The sequence below is a fragment of the Rhincodon typus genome, chromosome 4 (assembly GCF_021869965.1).
Source record: "Rhincodon typus isolate 14 chromosome 4, sRhiTyp1.1, whole genome shotgun sequence".
NCBI classification, from domain to species: domain Eukaryota; kingdom Metazoa; phylum Chordata; class Chondrichthyes; order Orectolobiformes; family Rhincodontidae; genus Rhincodon; species Rhincodon typus.
Genome location: NC_063335.1, coordinates 104,469,213 through 104,485,935, shown reverse-complemented (window position 1 = coordinate 104,485,935; position 16,723 = coordinate 104,469,213). Strand labels below are relative to the sequence as shown.

The window sequence follows — 16,723 nt, the reverse complement described above, 5'->3', positions numbered from 1 at the left end:
TCACTGAAAATGCAAACTAATAATTTTGCATTGAAAAGCATTGACATTGCAAACTTGGTATGGAAATGGGAAACTATCAGGACCATGGGGGAGCAGGACAGGGAAAATGGGCACTGGGACTGTTGTTTAATTACCTTCCTTTCTAAAAAAAAATGTATTTGACACTTGTCTGCTCACTCCACTAACTTGTTGATGCATTGCTGAATATTTCCTTTCAGTTTGCCAAGTGCTTTGATTTGATTTTGGTTGTAAGTTTTGATATGTATAGCTTCAGAATCACAGAATGGTTAAAGAAGTGGTCATTTGGCCTTGCATGTCTGTGGTGACTCTGCATAAAGGAGCAATTCACCAAATACAATTTTCCTGCTAGCTCCCCATAGCCCTGCATATTTTCTTTCTCAGGGGAGAGCCGGTGGCAAGTGGTGACATATTGGCTAGTAATTTGGAGTTTTAGGCTCATGTTCTGGGGAGATAGGTTTGAATGCTACCATAGCAGATGGATGAAATTTAAATTCAATCAAATCTAGAATGTAACCATTGGTGTAAAAACCCATCTGGTTCAGTAGTACTTACGAAAGAAAATCTGCAATCCTTATCTACTCTGGTCCACATGAATTAACTCACAGCAATGTCTTTGACTCTTAACTGCCCTCTGAAATGCCCTAGCAAGTCACTCAGTTGTAAATAAGCATTAAAGATCTTGTTGCAAACTGGTGAACTGCTGAAAAGTTTAAAGAAAGGAATGAAACCAGATAGACCACCCAGATCACATGACCTGGACGGTGGAAACTGCTCTATCAATGCTGCAAAACCCTCCTTATTAATATTTGGCACTTGTATCAAAATTGGGAGGTTGACCCATAGACCAGTTTTTTAAAAAACAAAACAGCCTAATATATTCATTCTCATGGAATCATGCCCAAGAAACAACCATCACCATTCCTGGGTATATCCTGGCAATAGAGGTGGTGGTGTACAGTTGGGAGCCATCAACATTGACTCTAGACCCAAGCTGGATGTGTTCTGAAGGACTTGGCTGCTAAATTAGATCAGTGGTAGATAGTGAAAGAACGAATAAGAGGAAAATTATCACTCAACCTTATCCTCCCCAGTCGCACGGTGGCTGTGTGGTTAATACCTTTACCTCACCATGCTAGGGACCTGGGTTCGATTCCAGCCTTGGATGACTGTGTGTGTTTAAAGTTTGCATGTTCTCCCTGTGTCTGTGGATTCCTGCTGGGTGCTCCGTTTTCCTCCCAGGCTCTAAAAATGTGCAGGCTAGGTGGATTAGGTAAATGAGGGTTAACAAGGTTAGGGTAGAGGGCTGGGCCTGGATCTGGGTGGAATGCTATTTGTAGAGTCGATGCAAACTCGATGGGCCAAGTGGCTCCTTTCTGCATTGTAGAGATTCTGTGATCTTCAGTATGTTTGTAGTAGTTAGAGTTAGAGTCATAGAGATGTACAGCATGGAAACACACCCTTTGGCCCAACTCAACTATGCCCACCAGATATCCTAAATTAATTAGTCCCATTTGCCAGCATTTGGCCCATATCCTTCAAAGGCAACTTCCTTCTCACTGTATACCACTGTGCCACCACCTTTGGTGAATCTGTCCTGTTGTTGGGCTAGGACATACCTAGTGATGGTGATGTCTGGAACATGTCTGTAAGTATGTCTATGTCAGGCTGTTACTTGACTGTGGGTCAACTCTCTCAATTTTGGCACACACTACCAACAAAGAATGGAGGACTTGGAGAGATTATTGGACTATGTGTGATGTAAGTTCTGGTGCTTTGATCAATGCTAGTGGTCTATCTGTCCTTCTTTCAGATTTTGTAACAGTTTGTTACAACTGAATGGCTTGCAATGCTATTTCAGAGAGCAGTTAAGAGGCAACCACATTGTTTGAGCAGTTCAAGAAGGCAGCTCACCATCTTCTCCAGGGTATTGGCAATAAATGCTGGCCTAGCCACTGATTCCCACCTTCCACAAATGAATAAAAATTAAAACCCCATTTCCTTTTGAATACTGTGCACTATATTCCCAGGTGGTACATTCTAGAACCTAAATACTCGTTGCATTCTCTGTTTCTGAATCCTACCATAAATAGAAACAGTTTTTCACTATCTACTCTGTTCAGGTACCTTACGATTTTTAAAAAATTCTTTCATGGATATGAACACTACTGGCCAGGTCAGCATTTGGTACCCTTGAGGTTGGTTAACAGGCAACCACATTATTGTGGTTTTGGAGACACATATGTGGGCCTGACCAGGGAAGGATGGCAGATTTGCTTCTCAAGAGATATTCATGAAAGAAATAGATTTTTATGATAATCACTGACACTGGCTTTCAGAATATATTGATTAACTGAATTTAAATTCAACCTGTTGGCATGATGGTATTTCTATGTATGTTCCCCACGGCAGTGTCCTGGGCCTTTGGATTAATAGTCATATGACATTACTATATAATAACTAACAATATGCCACTGTTTTCCTATACAGTTTTAAAAATCAAATCTCCTCTCACTTCTCTTCTCCATTGTAACAGTCTCCATTTCTCCAAAGAATCTATTCAACTGAGGTTCCTTAAGAATTTGAGAGTCTTTTCTGTACTCATTCTAATGCTTTCACACCCTAAAGAGTGGTGCCCAGAACAGAACTCAGTATTACAACTGAAGCTGAATGAGTGTTTTACCTAAATTTGATTTTTTTTTTGCTTTCGTAGTGTGCACCCCTATTAATAATGCATAGGACTCTCAATTCTTTATTTACTTATCTCTCAATCTGTTTTGTCATTTCCAATGATTTATGTACAGGTTCCTTTACACCTGAGCTCTCATTAGAATTGTGCCATTTATTTGATATTGTGTTTCTGCATGCTACCAAAATGAAGCACTTCTCATTTTTCATCTTGTAGTTGTGTTCAAGTTACTTATGTAAGTAGGCCAGGCATGGACCAACTGTGAATATGTTAAGGATATCTCATGGATCTACTCAGAAGTTTTCATTGTTAAATTTTACTTTTTGGAGGAAGCTTTGAATTCAAAAAAATTAAAATACTTTTGAGGTTGGTTGGCTCGCCGAGCTGGTTTGTTGTTTTGCAGACATTTCGTTACCATGCTTGGTAACACCCTCCGTGCAGCCTCTGATGAAGTGTCGGTGTGTTTTCCCGCCTGGCTTTTAAACTCTGTGGTCCGTTGAGATGGATTGCCTCACTTCCGGTTTTTCTTCATAGTGGAATGTATATAGGGTCGAGTTCAATGTGTTTATTAATAGCATGCTTCGTGGAGTGCCATTCTTCCAAGAATTCTCGTGCTTGTCTCTGCCTAGCCTGTCCCAGTATCTTGGTGTTGTCCCAGTCGAAGTTGTTGCTCTCCTTGTCCATGTGGATTGAGATGAGTGAGTATTGGTCGTGTCTTTTTGTAACCAGTTGGTGTTCATGTACTCTTGTTGTTAGTTTCCTTCCTGTTTGTCCGATGTAGTGTTTCTCGCAGTCTCTGCAGGGGATTTTGTAGATGACATTGATCCATTGTGGGGAGTGGGTCTTTAGTTCAGGTGAGCAAGTGTCGTAGGGTTGACGTGGGCTTGTGTGCCACTCTGATGCTCAGCGGTTGTAGGAGTCTTGTGGTGAGTTCCGACGTCTTCCTGATGTAGGGTAGTGTGAGTGTGTCAGGGCGTGTAGAATCTTTCTGATGCTGTTCGTGTAGGCGTCTTCTGACCCAGTTCTTTGGATATCTATTATCCTTGAACACTTGGAAGAGGTATTCTTCTTCCTCTTGGCGTCGTTCCATGTTGCTGCAGTGTGTTGTTGCCCTTTTAAATAGTGTTCGCATGCAGCTTCGTTTGTGTGCGCTGGGATGGTTACTATTGAAGTTCAGTACCTGGTCTGTGTGTGTGGCTTTTCAGTGTACTTTCGTTTGCAGTTCCCCATCTTGGGACAACACCAAGATACTGGGACAGGCGAGGCAGAGACAAGCAGGAGAATTCCTGGAAGCATGGCACTCCACGAAGCATGCTATTAATAAACACATTGAATTCGACCCCATATACATTCCACTACGAAGGAAAACCGGAAGTGAGGCAATCCATCTCAACGGACCACAGAGTTTAAAAACCAGTCGGGAAAACACACCGACGCTTCATCAGAGGCTGCACTGAGGATGTTACCAAGCATGGTAATGAAATGTCTGCAAAACAACAAACCAACGCGGTGAGCCAACCAACCTCAGCACCCACAACCCGAGCTACAGATCTACTCCAAAACCTTAAAATACTTTCACAGGATGGATGATTATCGCTGGCTAGGCCAACATTTATTGTTCAACCTAGTCACCCTTGAGAAGGGGTGGTGAACAGCCTTCTTGAACTAATGTAGTCCATTTGGAGTAGGTACACCCTTAATGCCATTAGGAGGAAGTTCCAGGATTTTGACCCAGCAGCACTGCATGAAAGGCAATATATTTCCAAGTTAGGATGGTGAGTGGCTTTGAGTGGAATTTGCAGGTGGTGGTGTTCCCATGTATCTGCTGCCCTTGTCCTTCCAGATAGTAGTGGTTGTGGGTTTGAAGCTTATTGCCACAAGATTCCATGGAAAGCGCAGTTGATGTAATTGAAGCCCTTTTCTTTATAGCAGTGAGTGTTGGCTACATGGCCTTCTTGAACTGTATCTCATTGTTCAAGTAGAATAGTCCATAAAATATATGGAAGATAGTGTGCCTGATTTTAGTGAAAAACAATAGTAATGTTGAACAATATGCAGAAGTGAATGGATTTTAAGGACAAGTAAAATACCTAGGGAGGATAAATGCCAAGTATTGATAATTTTCTCATTTTTCTTTTTACCTCAGATCCTGACATGTTTTTTAATTGAACAGAGGATAGTCTTTCTGTCAACTGATTGGGCTTTGCTGACACTCATCGCAGAATGTTTTATTCTCTATCTTCACCCACTCCAGTGGCAACATACCTATGTTCCTATCCTGTCCAAAGGCATGATGGATTTTCTAATGGCACCAACAGCTTTCTTGATGGGCTGCCATGTTGATTACTTTAATAAAGTTAACTCTGTAAGTATTGTGTTATATGTCTGCATATATTTATAGATATCCCAGCTGCTGGTAATATTGGACAGGTCAGATTTCCGAATGGAACCTGACTTGATAAATGTAAGTTTTTCTTTTTGTTTACTGTGGAGTTCCGTTACTGAACATATTCATGTGGCTGCGAATAAACTTTTAACAAAAGAACGTAAAAGTTTATTACACAAGGAAAGCACAATCTATATCACCTGATACCAGAACAATTGATAAAATTTCATTACAAACATCAGAAAGAAAGATTCATTCATTCTGTCACCAGAATCAGAGACACTCAAACCACAATGAAGAGTTTCCCTCATCTCTGAACTAAAGTTTCTTCCTCAGTTGTCATAACAATAATTTGTTGCCTTTCAGTAAATTTATTTGCATTCACTCCATGCTATTTTTTCTTGTGAATGTGTTTCCAAGAGCCTTCAAATAAACTGCTAACTTAGCACACTTACTATTCCACGTAGATGCCCTGAATTTACATTTTAAAGGCCTTGTAAGATGTCTTCCTCTTTGATATCTCCATGCTTCTAGAACTTTCTTTGCATTAACCTGGATACTTTACATGACTTCTCCTTAGCCTGACTGGTTTGACACTGCTGCTAATAGCACTTCTGCTGTAAAAACATTCTGTCTGCATTAACTTGCTCTGACCCTCTGTCACTTTCTCTTTTTGGATTGTAAAACCCAAGCCTGCAAACACCTTAGTAATTATCTCCCAGGCATATTGCAGGTTAGTTAGCTAAAAACCCATGACTTCTTGTAAATGCTGCTTTGAACTTACTGTTCAAAATTAATTTTTGACCTTCTTAAAAATAAATGTCAGACTTTCACAGAACTGAAGACTAAAATCCATTTTTCCCCACTCTAGAACCCAAGTTCCTAAATAAAAATAATATATGTAAATGAAAGTTCATAATATATCTTAAACTTCTACTATTCTTATTTTTTAAAATATATATCTTTGCTCCTCTTTTCCTGATATCCATGAAAAATGGGAAACCCACTGGAGTTGAGACTGGTAACAAGTAAAATATTACCTGTGTCCTGTCCTGCCAGGAAGTTCAATTGGCTCAAAGTTTCCCATAGTTATCCACACTTGCTGCATCCACCAGAAGTTTTCTTTGATACCGTTGCTGGTTCTTCAAGGTCACCAGCAAACAAAAATTTTGCTCACTTGCAATGATCCTATATGCAGCGTTAATCTTAGCAGTACTAACAGCATTACAATCAAATGATTTTACAATTTGAAAGGAGTACATTGCACTTACCTGGATGACTACAGCTCTAACAACACTTGAAGTTTATCATTTATTTGCTCGTAGGACAGGGGCATCATTGTCTGGACAAGCATTTATTGCCCATCCCTAGATGCCCTTAAGAAGGTGGTAGTAAGCTGCCTTCTCAAACTGCTGAAGGCGTGTGCTATAGGTAGATCCTCAATGCCATGAGGGAGGACATTCCAAGATTTTGTCTCAACAACACTGAAGGAATTACAGAATCATTCCCAGTCGGGATGTGAGTGGCTTGAAAGAGAATTTGCAGTCGTGGTGTTCCCATATATTTTGTGCCCTTGTCCTTCAAGATGGTAGGAATCGTGATTTTGGAAGGTGCTGTCTAAGGATCTTGAATTTCTATAGTGCAATGTATTGATGGAACACACTTCTGCTACTGCACATTGGTGATCAAGGGATTGGATGCGGTGTCAATCCAGTGGTCTGCTTTGTCCTGGACGGTGCCTGGCTTCTTGTGTTTTGTAGGAGCAGCACTCATTCAGGCAAATGAGGTGCGTTCCATCAAACTCCTGACTTGTGTCTTGTAGATGGTGGCTTGTCACCATTTTGGACAAAGCTTACTCGATGGTTTGTTTATGGATGTGTGCCATTCACTCCCTCCACCACAGGCGCAAAGTAACAATAGTGTGTACCATCTACAAGATACACTGCAGAAATTCACCAAGGCTCATGAAACCGGAACTGAGGAACTCAACCAGGTTGATGTTGAAATGTATGTTGCCTATTTCTAATTGTTTTTGAACTAGGTGACTTGCTAGAGCATTGGACAGACAGTGTCTGTAATACTGTGTGCGGTACTGGTCACTGTGCTTGCAAATAGATATTAATACGGTGGAAGCAGTTCAGAGAAGGTTTACTAGGTTAGAATCTGGACTACGTGAATTGCCTTCTGAGGATTAGCCAGACAGACTAGACCTGCATCATCTGAAGTTTAGAAGAGTCTGAGGTGACTTAATTAAAACAGAAAAGATCCAGAGTAGACTTGACCAGGTAGATGTGAAAAAGATATTTCCTCTTGCGGGAGAGTCTAGAACTAGAGGTCATAGTTTATTTTAAAGAGTCACCTATTTAAGACAGAGGCGAGGAAACATTTTTTCTCCTAGGCTGATGAAACTTTTTGTTTCCTCAAAAGGCAATGGATGCATCCTCTTTCAATATTTTTAAGGCTGAGCTAGATAGTTAAAATCAAATCAGCCATGTCTTATTGAATGTCGGACCAAGCTTGAAGGGCCAAGGGGTCTACTCCTGTTCCTTATTCGTATAATAACACTTTCCCAAACTATGACTGCTACTATTTAGAAGGACAAGGGCAGCAGATACATTGGACAACAATAACCATATATCAGTACCCAACACCTGCAAGTATCCTAACTTGGTGAATATCCTGGAATTCACTTCCTTACAACATTGTCGGTCTACCTCAGCCAAAAGGACTGCATTGTTTAACAAGGTTAGCTCCTGTTGCCTTCTCAAAGGCAGCTAGGGATGGGCAATAAATGCTGGCCCACGCAGAAAAGCCCACACCGAATGAATGAATTATTAAAAATTGTAGCTGATCTTGTTGTGAGGAGCGAAGAAATGTAATGTGTGCTGCTCAAGTGAGCTGATAAAACTTGAAGAAATGCACCTCAATTTAAACAATTTGAGAAATTAATGTGACAAGTTTTGATTGTTTGGGTATATTGCTTGTCTCTGCTAGAGAGGTCCCTAAAAACAATCCAAGTTTCTATTAATTGAACGTTAAGACTGCTGGATATTGTTGTGAATGGGTGAGTGAAGTAAATTGAACTCTTATTTTTCTTGCATTCTGTGCACAAGCAGAGGTGTTTCCTTTTTCTCTTTTGAATCAGGCTGTGCTGTATTTCCCTCAATGTTCTGTTTGGGAGTCTAATTTGCAAAGTGACCAGCATTAAAAATCTTGAGGTCAAATCAGAAGTACAGTTTATTCATGCTTTCAAACCCAGGGAATGATTGTAGCAACATGCACACAGAGTCATTCAAGGAAGAAAAAGGAATAGGAATAGGTTACAATAAAGAATATGAGTATTCATTCACATGATTTTAAAGTCCAAAATGTGGAGGGTTAATTCCTGCAGAAACTCCAATTCAGGCAGGTTCAGCTAACCAAGGCACAAGCTGCATGATTCCTTGTAAAGTTGAGAAGGCACAGCAATGTAACATTGACGTGTAGATACTTAGTCTGCTTTTCAGTCTAATTCAAGGTTTCTTTCTGAAATAGTTTTTGAAACAGCTTACTTGGACTTGAGATAAGCTGGGCTACTGGCCTCAGGTCTGTTGATAGTCTTGTAGACTTAAATCACTTGGGTGATCAAAGTAGACTGGATGTAACCAACTGGTTGATTTCTTAGCAGACTGAAGTAAGGATGCCCAGAGTTTAAATTTAACTAAAACACTTTTGGTCTATTAAATGTTTGTGTCAGAGTTTCTGGATGAGCCACATTAGTTAGTAATTGTCTGTGCCCTGGTCAAAACCATTGTTTGTTTTGAGACCTGGATAGTCAGCCATTCACATCTTTTCAGGTATAATGAATTTTGATAGCTGTCTTTATTTGCCAGACTCTGCTGGCAGGCCATATCATTGATTATTGGTTTATATTTATTGATTGCAAGACCCACATATTACAAGGGTATGAGGTTTAAGGGGCTGGTGTCTTGAGTTTTAGCCTGGTAATTGCTGTTCAGAGGTTTCAAGAATTGTAGTTAGCTTACATGATGTGATTGACAGTAACCACCTATTAATCCTGCAAAGTCCATTTTAAAACAAACGTAAGAAAGTATAGATTTCAAACCAATTTATGGTCTTGTCACATCATATTGACATGACAATACGACAAGAAGGGAAGTAGTTTGTAATCCATCTGAAATGGCAATGGCCTTTTCCTGTTTAAGGGTTCAGTATTTGAATTTTTAAAAAAAGTTAGAACAATATAAACCATTGCATTCCAGAGAATTTTAAGGAAAATTGCGTTGAATCAACATTTTAAAACAATATATAAAGCCTAAAATTAAATTTACTTGCTCTTAATTATATAGGAAATTGAAGGCTTGATATTGGTGAACATCGATGAAGGAACCATTAAATCCTCAGACTTGTCACATATCAAACTAGATATACCTGAAATTCCTTTAGAAGCAGCGGAATGTTTTACACAAAGGTAAATGCAATGGAAAAACTGTCTTGTTGTTTTTGCTTTTTTTCTAATTGTGGATTGAAATGAGAAAGGAACTGTTTTTAAAAAAACAAATAGCTGGAATCTGGCAGTCCTCATAGTAAGTGTCATTTATACAACTGTTTACTCATTGAAGTGTGGTTTGTATACAAGTTGGAACCTTGGAGTTTTATACAGATGGAGCTTTTGCTGGCAACAAGCCACAGGTTGGTTTGTAAAACTAGTGACCAGTTACCAATGACAAAGATCTTAAGCCTGCCAACAAACATGTGATTGGTTTAATTATTGGTACACTTTTTATTCTCTTGCGGGACGTGATCGTTGCTGGCTGCACGGTATGTATTGCCTGTCCTTAGTTGCCCTTGAAAAGGTTGTGGTAAGCTGCCTTATTGAACTGCTGAAGTTCATGTGCTGTCGTTAGACCAACAATGCCGCGAAGGAGGAAATTCCAGGATTTGACACTGCAACAGTGAAGGAGTGAAGATATATTTCCAATTCAGGATGGTGAGTGGCATGGCTGGGAATTTGCAGCTGGTGGTGTTCCCTTCTTCTTCCAGTTTGAAGTTGTTCTGGGCTTGGAAGGTGCTGTCTAAGGATCCTTGGCAAATTTTTGCAGTGCGTCTTGTAGAGTACACACGGCAACTCCTAAGCACTGGTGGTGGCAGGGGTATAAATGCGGGGCCAATCAAGTGGGCTGCTTAGCCTGGGATGGTGTCAGGCTTCTTTGAGTGCTGTGGGAACTGCACTCATCCCAGGCAAGTGGAAAGTATTCCATCACACTCCTGTTTTGTGCCTTGTAGATAGTAGAGAGGCACTGGGGAGTCAGGAGGTGAGTTACTCGCTGCAGAATTCCTAGCTTTTGACCTGCTCTCTTAGCCACTGTATTTATATGGTGAGTCCAATTGAGTTTCTGGTCAATGGTAACCTCCAGGATATGAATGGTGGGGGATTCAGTAATGGTAATACTGTTGAATATCAAGGAGTGGTGGTTAGGTTGTCTCTTTTTGGAGATGATCATTGCCTGGCATTTGTCTGGCACAAATGTTACTTGCCATCTTTCAGCCCAAGCCTAGATTATTGTCCATGTCTTGTTCTATTTGAACATGGACTGCTTCCATATCTGAGGAGTTGGAATGATGCTGAACATTGTGCAATTATTGGCGAGCATCCCCACTTCTGTTCTTATGAGGGAGGGAAGGTCGTCGAGGCAGCTGAAGATGGTTGGGCCTAGGCTACTACCCTGAAACAATCCTGCAGAGATGCTCTAGAGCTGAGATGACTTCCAACAGCCACAACCATCGTCCTATGTGCCAGGTATGACAACCACTGGAGAATATGCCCCTGATTCTCATTGATTCCAGTTTTGCTGGGGCTCCTTGATGCCAAGGGATGTCACTCTCACCTCACCTTTGGAATTTAGCTCTTTTGTCCATGTTTGAACCAAGGCCTTAAGATCAGGAGCTAAGTGACTGATGGAACCCAAACTTGTGTCTGAGTTTTGGCTTGGTAATTGCTGATTAAAACTTCCAAGAACTGTAGTTAGTTTACATGATGTAATCAATGGTAATCACCTTTTAGGCCAGCAAAGTCCATTTTAAAATATTACAGATTTTAAACTGATTTATGATTGCATCATGTCTTAGTGACATGACAATTCGACAAGAAGGGAAGTAGTGAGTTTGTAATCCATCTGAAATGGTTAATTATAATGGTCTTGTCCTGTTTAAAGGTTCGTATTTGAATTTTTAAAATAAATCAGAACAATAAATAGAAGAATATAAACTATTGCATTCCAGAAATGTTTAAAGATAATTCTATTGAACTGAAACAATTTAAAATAATTATAAATCCTAGGAAATTGAAGGCTTAATATTGGTGAAAATTGATGAAGAAACTATTAAATCCTCAGACTTTTCAGAGATCAAACTAGACATACCTGGAATTCCTTTAGAAGCAGCTGTTGAAGACACGTTCACATTACTGATGATTGAGAATAGATTGATGGCGTGGTAATTGACTGGGTTGCATTTGTCCTGCTATTTGTTTCAGAACATACCTGGGCAATTTTCTGCATCATTGGTGGATGCTAGTGTTGTAGCTATACTGGAACCAACTTGGTCAAGGGTAAGGAAAGACTGGAGCACAAGTCTCCAGTACTGCTGCCAGAAATGTTGTTAGGGCCCATCACCTTTGCAGTGTCCACTGCCTCCAAATTGGCTGAAGACTGGTGTCTATGATGCTGGGAATGTCTTGGGGAAGCTGAGATGGATTTAGCACTTCTGGCTAAAGAGAGTCAAGTAAGCCCAAGGTGATGTACAGTCAGCCTCCACCTGATGAAGTGGATGATAACGACCCAAAGAGAAATCTTTGTGGTCTAACCCTCTCCTTTAAACACATTGTGAACTTGAGCATGAACATAACCAGCACCTTTTCCACTGTCTCCACCCTTGCGCGCTTCTCATTTCATTCCTCCTCCCTCAGTCCCTGTGCAGGAGAGTCACCCCCACACCAGCATTTCCCTGGGACTCTGAACTCTAAAGCGTTAGGAAAGGTTTTGAAGGATCTGTCTATTTCACGATATCTTATATCCAGATGTGCTGAGCTTTCTCATCGTTGAGGTTGGAGTTATTTGTGGAGCTTCTTCCTCTAGTGAGTTGTGAATGGTGATGAACAATTAAACAACTGGATGTGGCAGGACTGCAGAGCTTAGATTTGATCTGTTGATTGTGGGATTGCTTAGCTGTATCAATAGATTGGTGCTAATGCTGTTGGCACACAGGTGGTCCTGTTTGGTAGCTTCACCAGGCTGGCATCTCATTTTTAGCTATACCTGCTGCTGCTCATGACATGCTCTTCTGCACTCTCCATTGAACCAGGGTTGATAGTAATGGTTGAGTGGTGGATATGCCAGGTCATGAGGTTGCAGATTATGTTGGAATATGATTCTGCATCTCATAGATGCCCAGCCTTAAGTTGCTGTATCTATTTTTAGTCTGTCCGATTTTAGCATGGTGATAGAACCATACAACACGGTGGAGGGTATTCTCTATTTGAATGCTGAACTTTGTCCCCACAAGGACTGTGCGGTCTTACTAATATTGTCATGGACAGATGCATCTGTTACAGGAGAGGATGAGGTCATTTTTTCCTCTTGATGGGTCCTGTCCTCCCTGCCGCAGATCCAGTCTAGCAGCTATGTTCTTTAATCAGTAATGCTGCTTTCGAATCACTCTTGGTGGTTAACATTAAAATTCCTCGACCCAGAGTACATTTTGTGTCCTTGCCATCCTCACTGCTTTATCCAAGTGTTGTTCAACATGGAGAAATACTGATTCATTAGCTAAGGGAGGATAGTACATGGTAATCAACAAGAGGTTTCCCTGTCCAAGTTTAACCTGATACCCTGAGACTTCACGATGTCTGGAATTAATGTTGATGACTCCCAGGGCGATTCCCACCTGACTGCATACCAGTGTGCTGCCACGTCTGCTGGGTCTGTCCTGCCGGTTGTTTTTTAAAAAGTCCCAAGTGTGCTTCTGTTCTGTTCATTTTACTGTGGCTCACTTGGAATTGAAATCCCTTGTCATGAAATTGACAGATCCTTCAAAACCTTTCCTAACTCTTTCTAGCATTAAATTTACCATTGAAGATGTGCACTTCATTTGACTCCTTTATTTCCTTGAGATTTAGTTGCATTAGAAATTGCTTTATTGGTTATGATTCTAACCCAAAGATTTTGTGCCTGTCAAAATGCAAATAGCTATATTTCCTGAAGGGACAATCAACCCTTATCTGATCTCAACTCAAATTACTTCAATGGGTGTCTAATTTAGACTAGTTAGAATTTGATTGACAATTTTCGAATGCTAATTAGAAATTCTTGCATTTCGTAACTGTTGAAAGCATATCCGTAAATCATAGCAGCTGCTAATTCCCACAAGAGACAAGTCCAGTTATATCAGCTCAAAATTAAGATTATCAAATTGATATCAGAATAAAAATGATAATTTTGGACAGTAAGCTAATCTGTAGAGAAGTTTTGAATTGCTGTGTTATAATGACTTGCATCATTTACTATTTAACTTTGTTTATTTTCCTGTATGCAAGATACTACAAATGTCATAAGGAGTCATATTATTTAAGACTTTATATATTCCACCATTCTTGAATCTTTGATTCTTTGGGTAAAGAAAAATACAAAAAAAAACTTCTTTTTCAGGATAGAAAGCTTACAGCTGTACTATGATCTGGAATTATCTCACTTGGGCTCCAGCACAGATATTTCAGATTTACGCATGCGCAGAAGGGAATGGCAGCAGAACCTGAATGTTCAAATTCAGCAAATATCCTTGGAACTGATGGTTAACATCTTCAGGTAAAAATGACTTCAGAAACACTTATTTTATTGGATTCACCATTGAACCGTTACTTAATTTTTATCTAAAAATTTAACAATATGCACTGGAGGCTCAGAGGATTTGGGGTCAGTGCCTTGCTGCTTAGTCAGGTCAACTGAGATGGCTCAGGCCAGATGACCATTTTAATGATGGTGAAATAAAAATAATTGGAGATTAAATGCAAATTATCAGTTGTGATTTTTGAAATAAAAACAAAAATGCTGGAGAAACTGAGAGCCTAACAACATCTGTGGAGGGAGAAGTGGAGTTATTATTTGAGTCCAGCATTACTCCTCTTTAGAGTTTAAAAGAGTGATGTCAGTGTGATGTATACATCAGTGTTTGCTGTCACCATGCATGAAGTCACAAATGGGATACACGTGTATTTCTAGATCCATCATTGTTAAATAGACAATTGAGAAATTGCATTTTCCAGGATATCCAGGAGAAAGTTCTAGTTATTTGTAAATAAATCAATGAAACAGTGGGATTTTATTGGTGGAAATTGGTTGAAATTCAAATCAATGCTTCCTTAATGCTTATCATAATTATAATGGCAAATTACTTGGTTGAAAGTGTCATGTGTTGTTATCTGTACAGGAAATATTTATGATAGTGAATGACCACTCCATCAGATCTTTATATTTCATATTCACTATTATATAAAAAAAAACTTACCTGTAGTTACTTCAATGTCTCTACAGAGTTGCTGGAAAAAAAACCTACAAATTAGTAGCTCTTTTCAGTGTAAATACTACTTCCTTGTTATTAAAAATTCAGTTTCCTTCACACTGGGAAATGTGCTTTGCAAGGAGAATAAAGATCAGTTCAATATTGTCACAGTCACATAAGAGATCTTGCTTGAAATAAAATGCTTGCATCTGAACTGTTTTACTATCATAAAAAAAAATCTTTCTCTGGTAAATATATGTAGGAAGATACAAAATAGAATTATGGTATTGTGCCAGATATCAAGCGTACTGTTAAATTTCTGATACTGCATTTTCTTCTAAGTCAGTTATCACATTTTTAAAAAAAAGTTACTGTTGAGTTTAATAAAAACAGAAGCTGCAGATCTGCCGAGTTTCTTCAGCACTTCATCTTTTTATCTCAGAGCTCCAGTATCCTCAATATTTCGCTTTCTGTTTTAGATTATACGTTGAAATACTCTGTCTTAAATCCATGTCCATAAATTTAACTTGTATACTTTGAATGCCAAAATATTGATCCATTTAAAATGTTAAATTATAAAACTCTTCACTGCAAAGTTTACATAACCATTATTTTTGCAGGGAAGTATCAGACTATCTTAATTATGAATATCGCGTCTTCAACAGTGAAGAATTTTTGAAGAACAGAACCATTTCTGATCAGCCTTTTTACAAAAAGGTATTCATTTAAAAATGATATCGGCATGTGAAAATGATACTGATACAATGGACCATTACAATTTTCATTATAGGTGGGAACCATTTGATGTGTTCCTACAGCTATCTCATGCAATTAGGTTCTCAACTCTAATTTGTTCTCAGTACTGTTTCCCTGTCCCCTCTAGTATATTTTGGTTTTCTAAATCTAATTTCTTCTTCATGTCAAGAATGAATTCCTGCAATTCCACTTGAGGATTCATTTCATATTCTTGTAGATCTTTTACAGAAAAAAATCCCCAAGCTTCTCTTTTATTTTTATAGAACTAGTTTTGAATACTGTAGTACTAGTTATGTTCATTGTTGCCAATGAACTGATGGGTAGAAAATTTTTTTATTTATATTCTGAAAGTTACTATGATTTTGAAGTTTGATGCTCTTATTTTTGCCTGTTCCACACTTAATTTTTCCTGTTGATTCTAGTGGATTCATATTCCAAGTTTTCAGTGGCCTCAATGCTTTTTTTACTTTGTGCTGAGAATGGCACACAGTATTCCAAACCATATGGCCTAACCAAGATTCTTGTACCAAGTGCTCAGATATCTGAATTCTTCTTGGACTTTCTATCTTTCTTTTTTTTAACTATTTGTCCTTCCTTTTCCAATATTCCTCGCACTCTTAAGGTATTTCTGTTCCTTAATTTTTTTCCCCATCCAGTTGAGAATATCATTCCATTCTTGCTAGTTTTTGGTAGAATATAAACTCCAAAAAGCATAAGATTTTCTGTACTATTATTAAAAATACTTCAAAGTAAAATATTCTAGATTAATGCTTATTTCAGTAATGTTTCAAAGAAATAAGAATATCATGGGGCTGTTATCCTAGATTTTTAAAATGATGAAGGACATGAGATGGGCTTGAATGTGGTTAATGCAAAAGAGATTGTTTGTTTGATACAAAAATATGGTAGAAACTCAAGGAAATGAGTACATTGAGCAAACAAAATATCAACTTGGCATATTGAATGACTTTATTGCCAGGAGATATTTTTCTTTGTGTTATGTGATTATGAAGATTAGGGTTGAAGGTTTACTATATGTCGTTTAGCAAAACTTTAGGCCAAGTATGGTAGTTACTAAACCTAGCATACAAAAAAAATTCACTTCGGTTAAATCTTGTTTCACTAGATCAAATGAAGCAACAAATTAATCACAAAGTCTTGTGTGAAATATCGCTATATCAAACATTCATGTACAGAGTAATAAGCTTACAAAGAAGGGGGAGTGTGTCTAGCACAGACAAGAAGGTAAAGACAATTGTAGTTTTAAATTTTTGAGTCCTTCAGTTGTGAGGATGACCTGAGTCTCAACAGTTTAACTG

The 16,723-nt window shown here is 38.9% G+C and overlaps 1 protein-coding gene across 3 annotated transcripts in view; it reads left to right on the top strand.

Annotated features, from left to right (window-relative positions):
* dennd3a (DENN/MADD domain containing 3a) overlaps positions 1–16,723 on the top strand; it is an 85,379-nt gene that overhangs the window by 24,731 nt on the left and 43,925 nt on the right. For all 3 annotated transcript variants that reach the window (XM_048595968.1, XM_020512990.2, XM_048595967.1), the window contains 4 exons: positions 4,854–5,072; positions 9,443–9,564; positions 13,799–13,954; positions 15,269–15,365. In XM_048595968.1, coding sequence (XP_048451925.1) covers positions 4,854–5,072; positions 9,443–9,564; positions 13,799–13,954; positions 15,269–15,365 — 594 coding nt within the window. The remainder of the gene's footprint in view (positions 1–4,853; positions 5,073–9,442; positions 9,565–13,798; positions 13,955–15,268; positions 15,366–16,723) is intronic.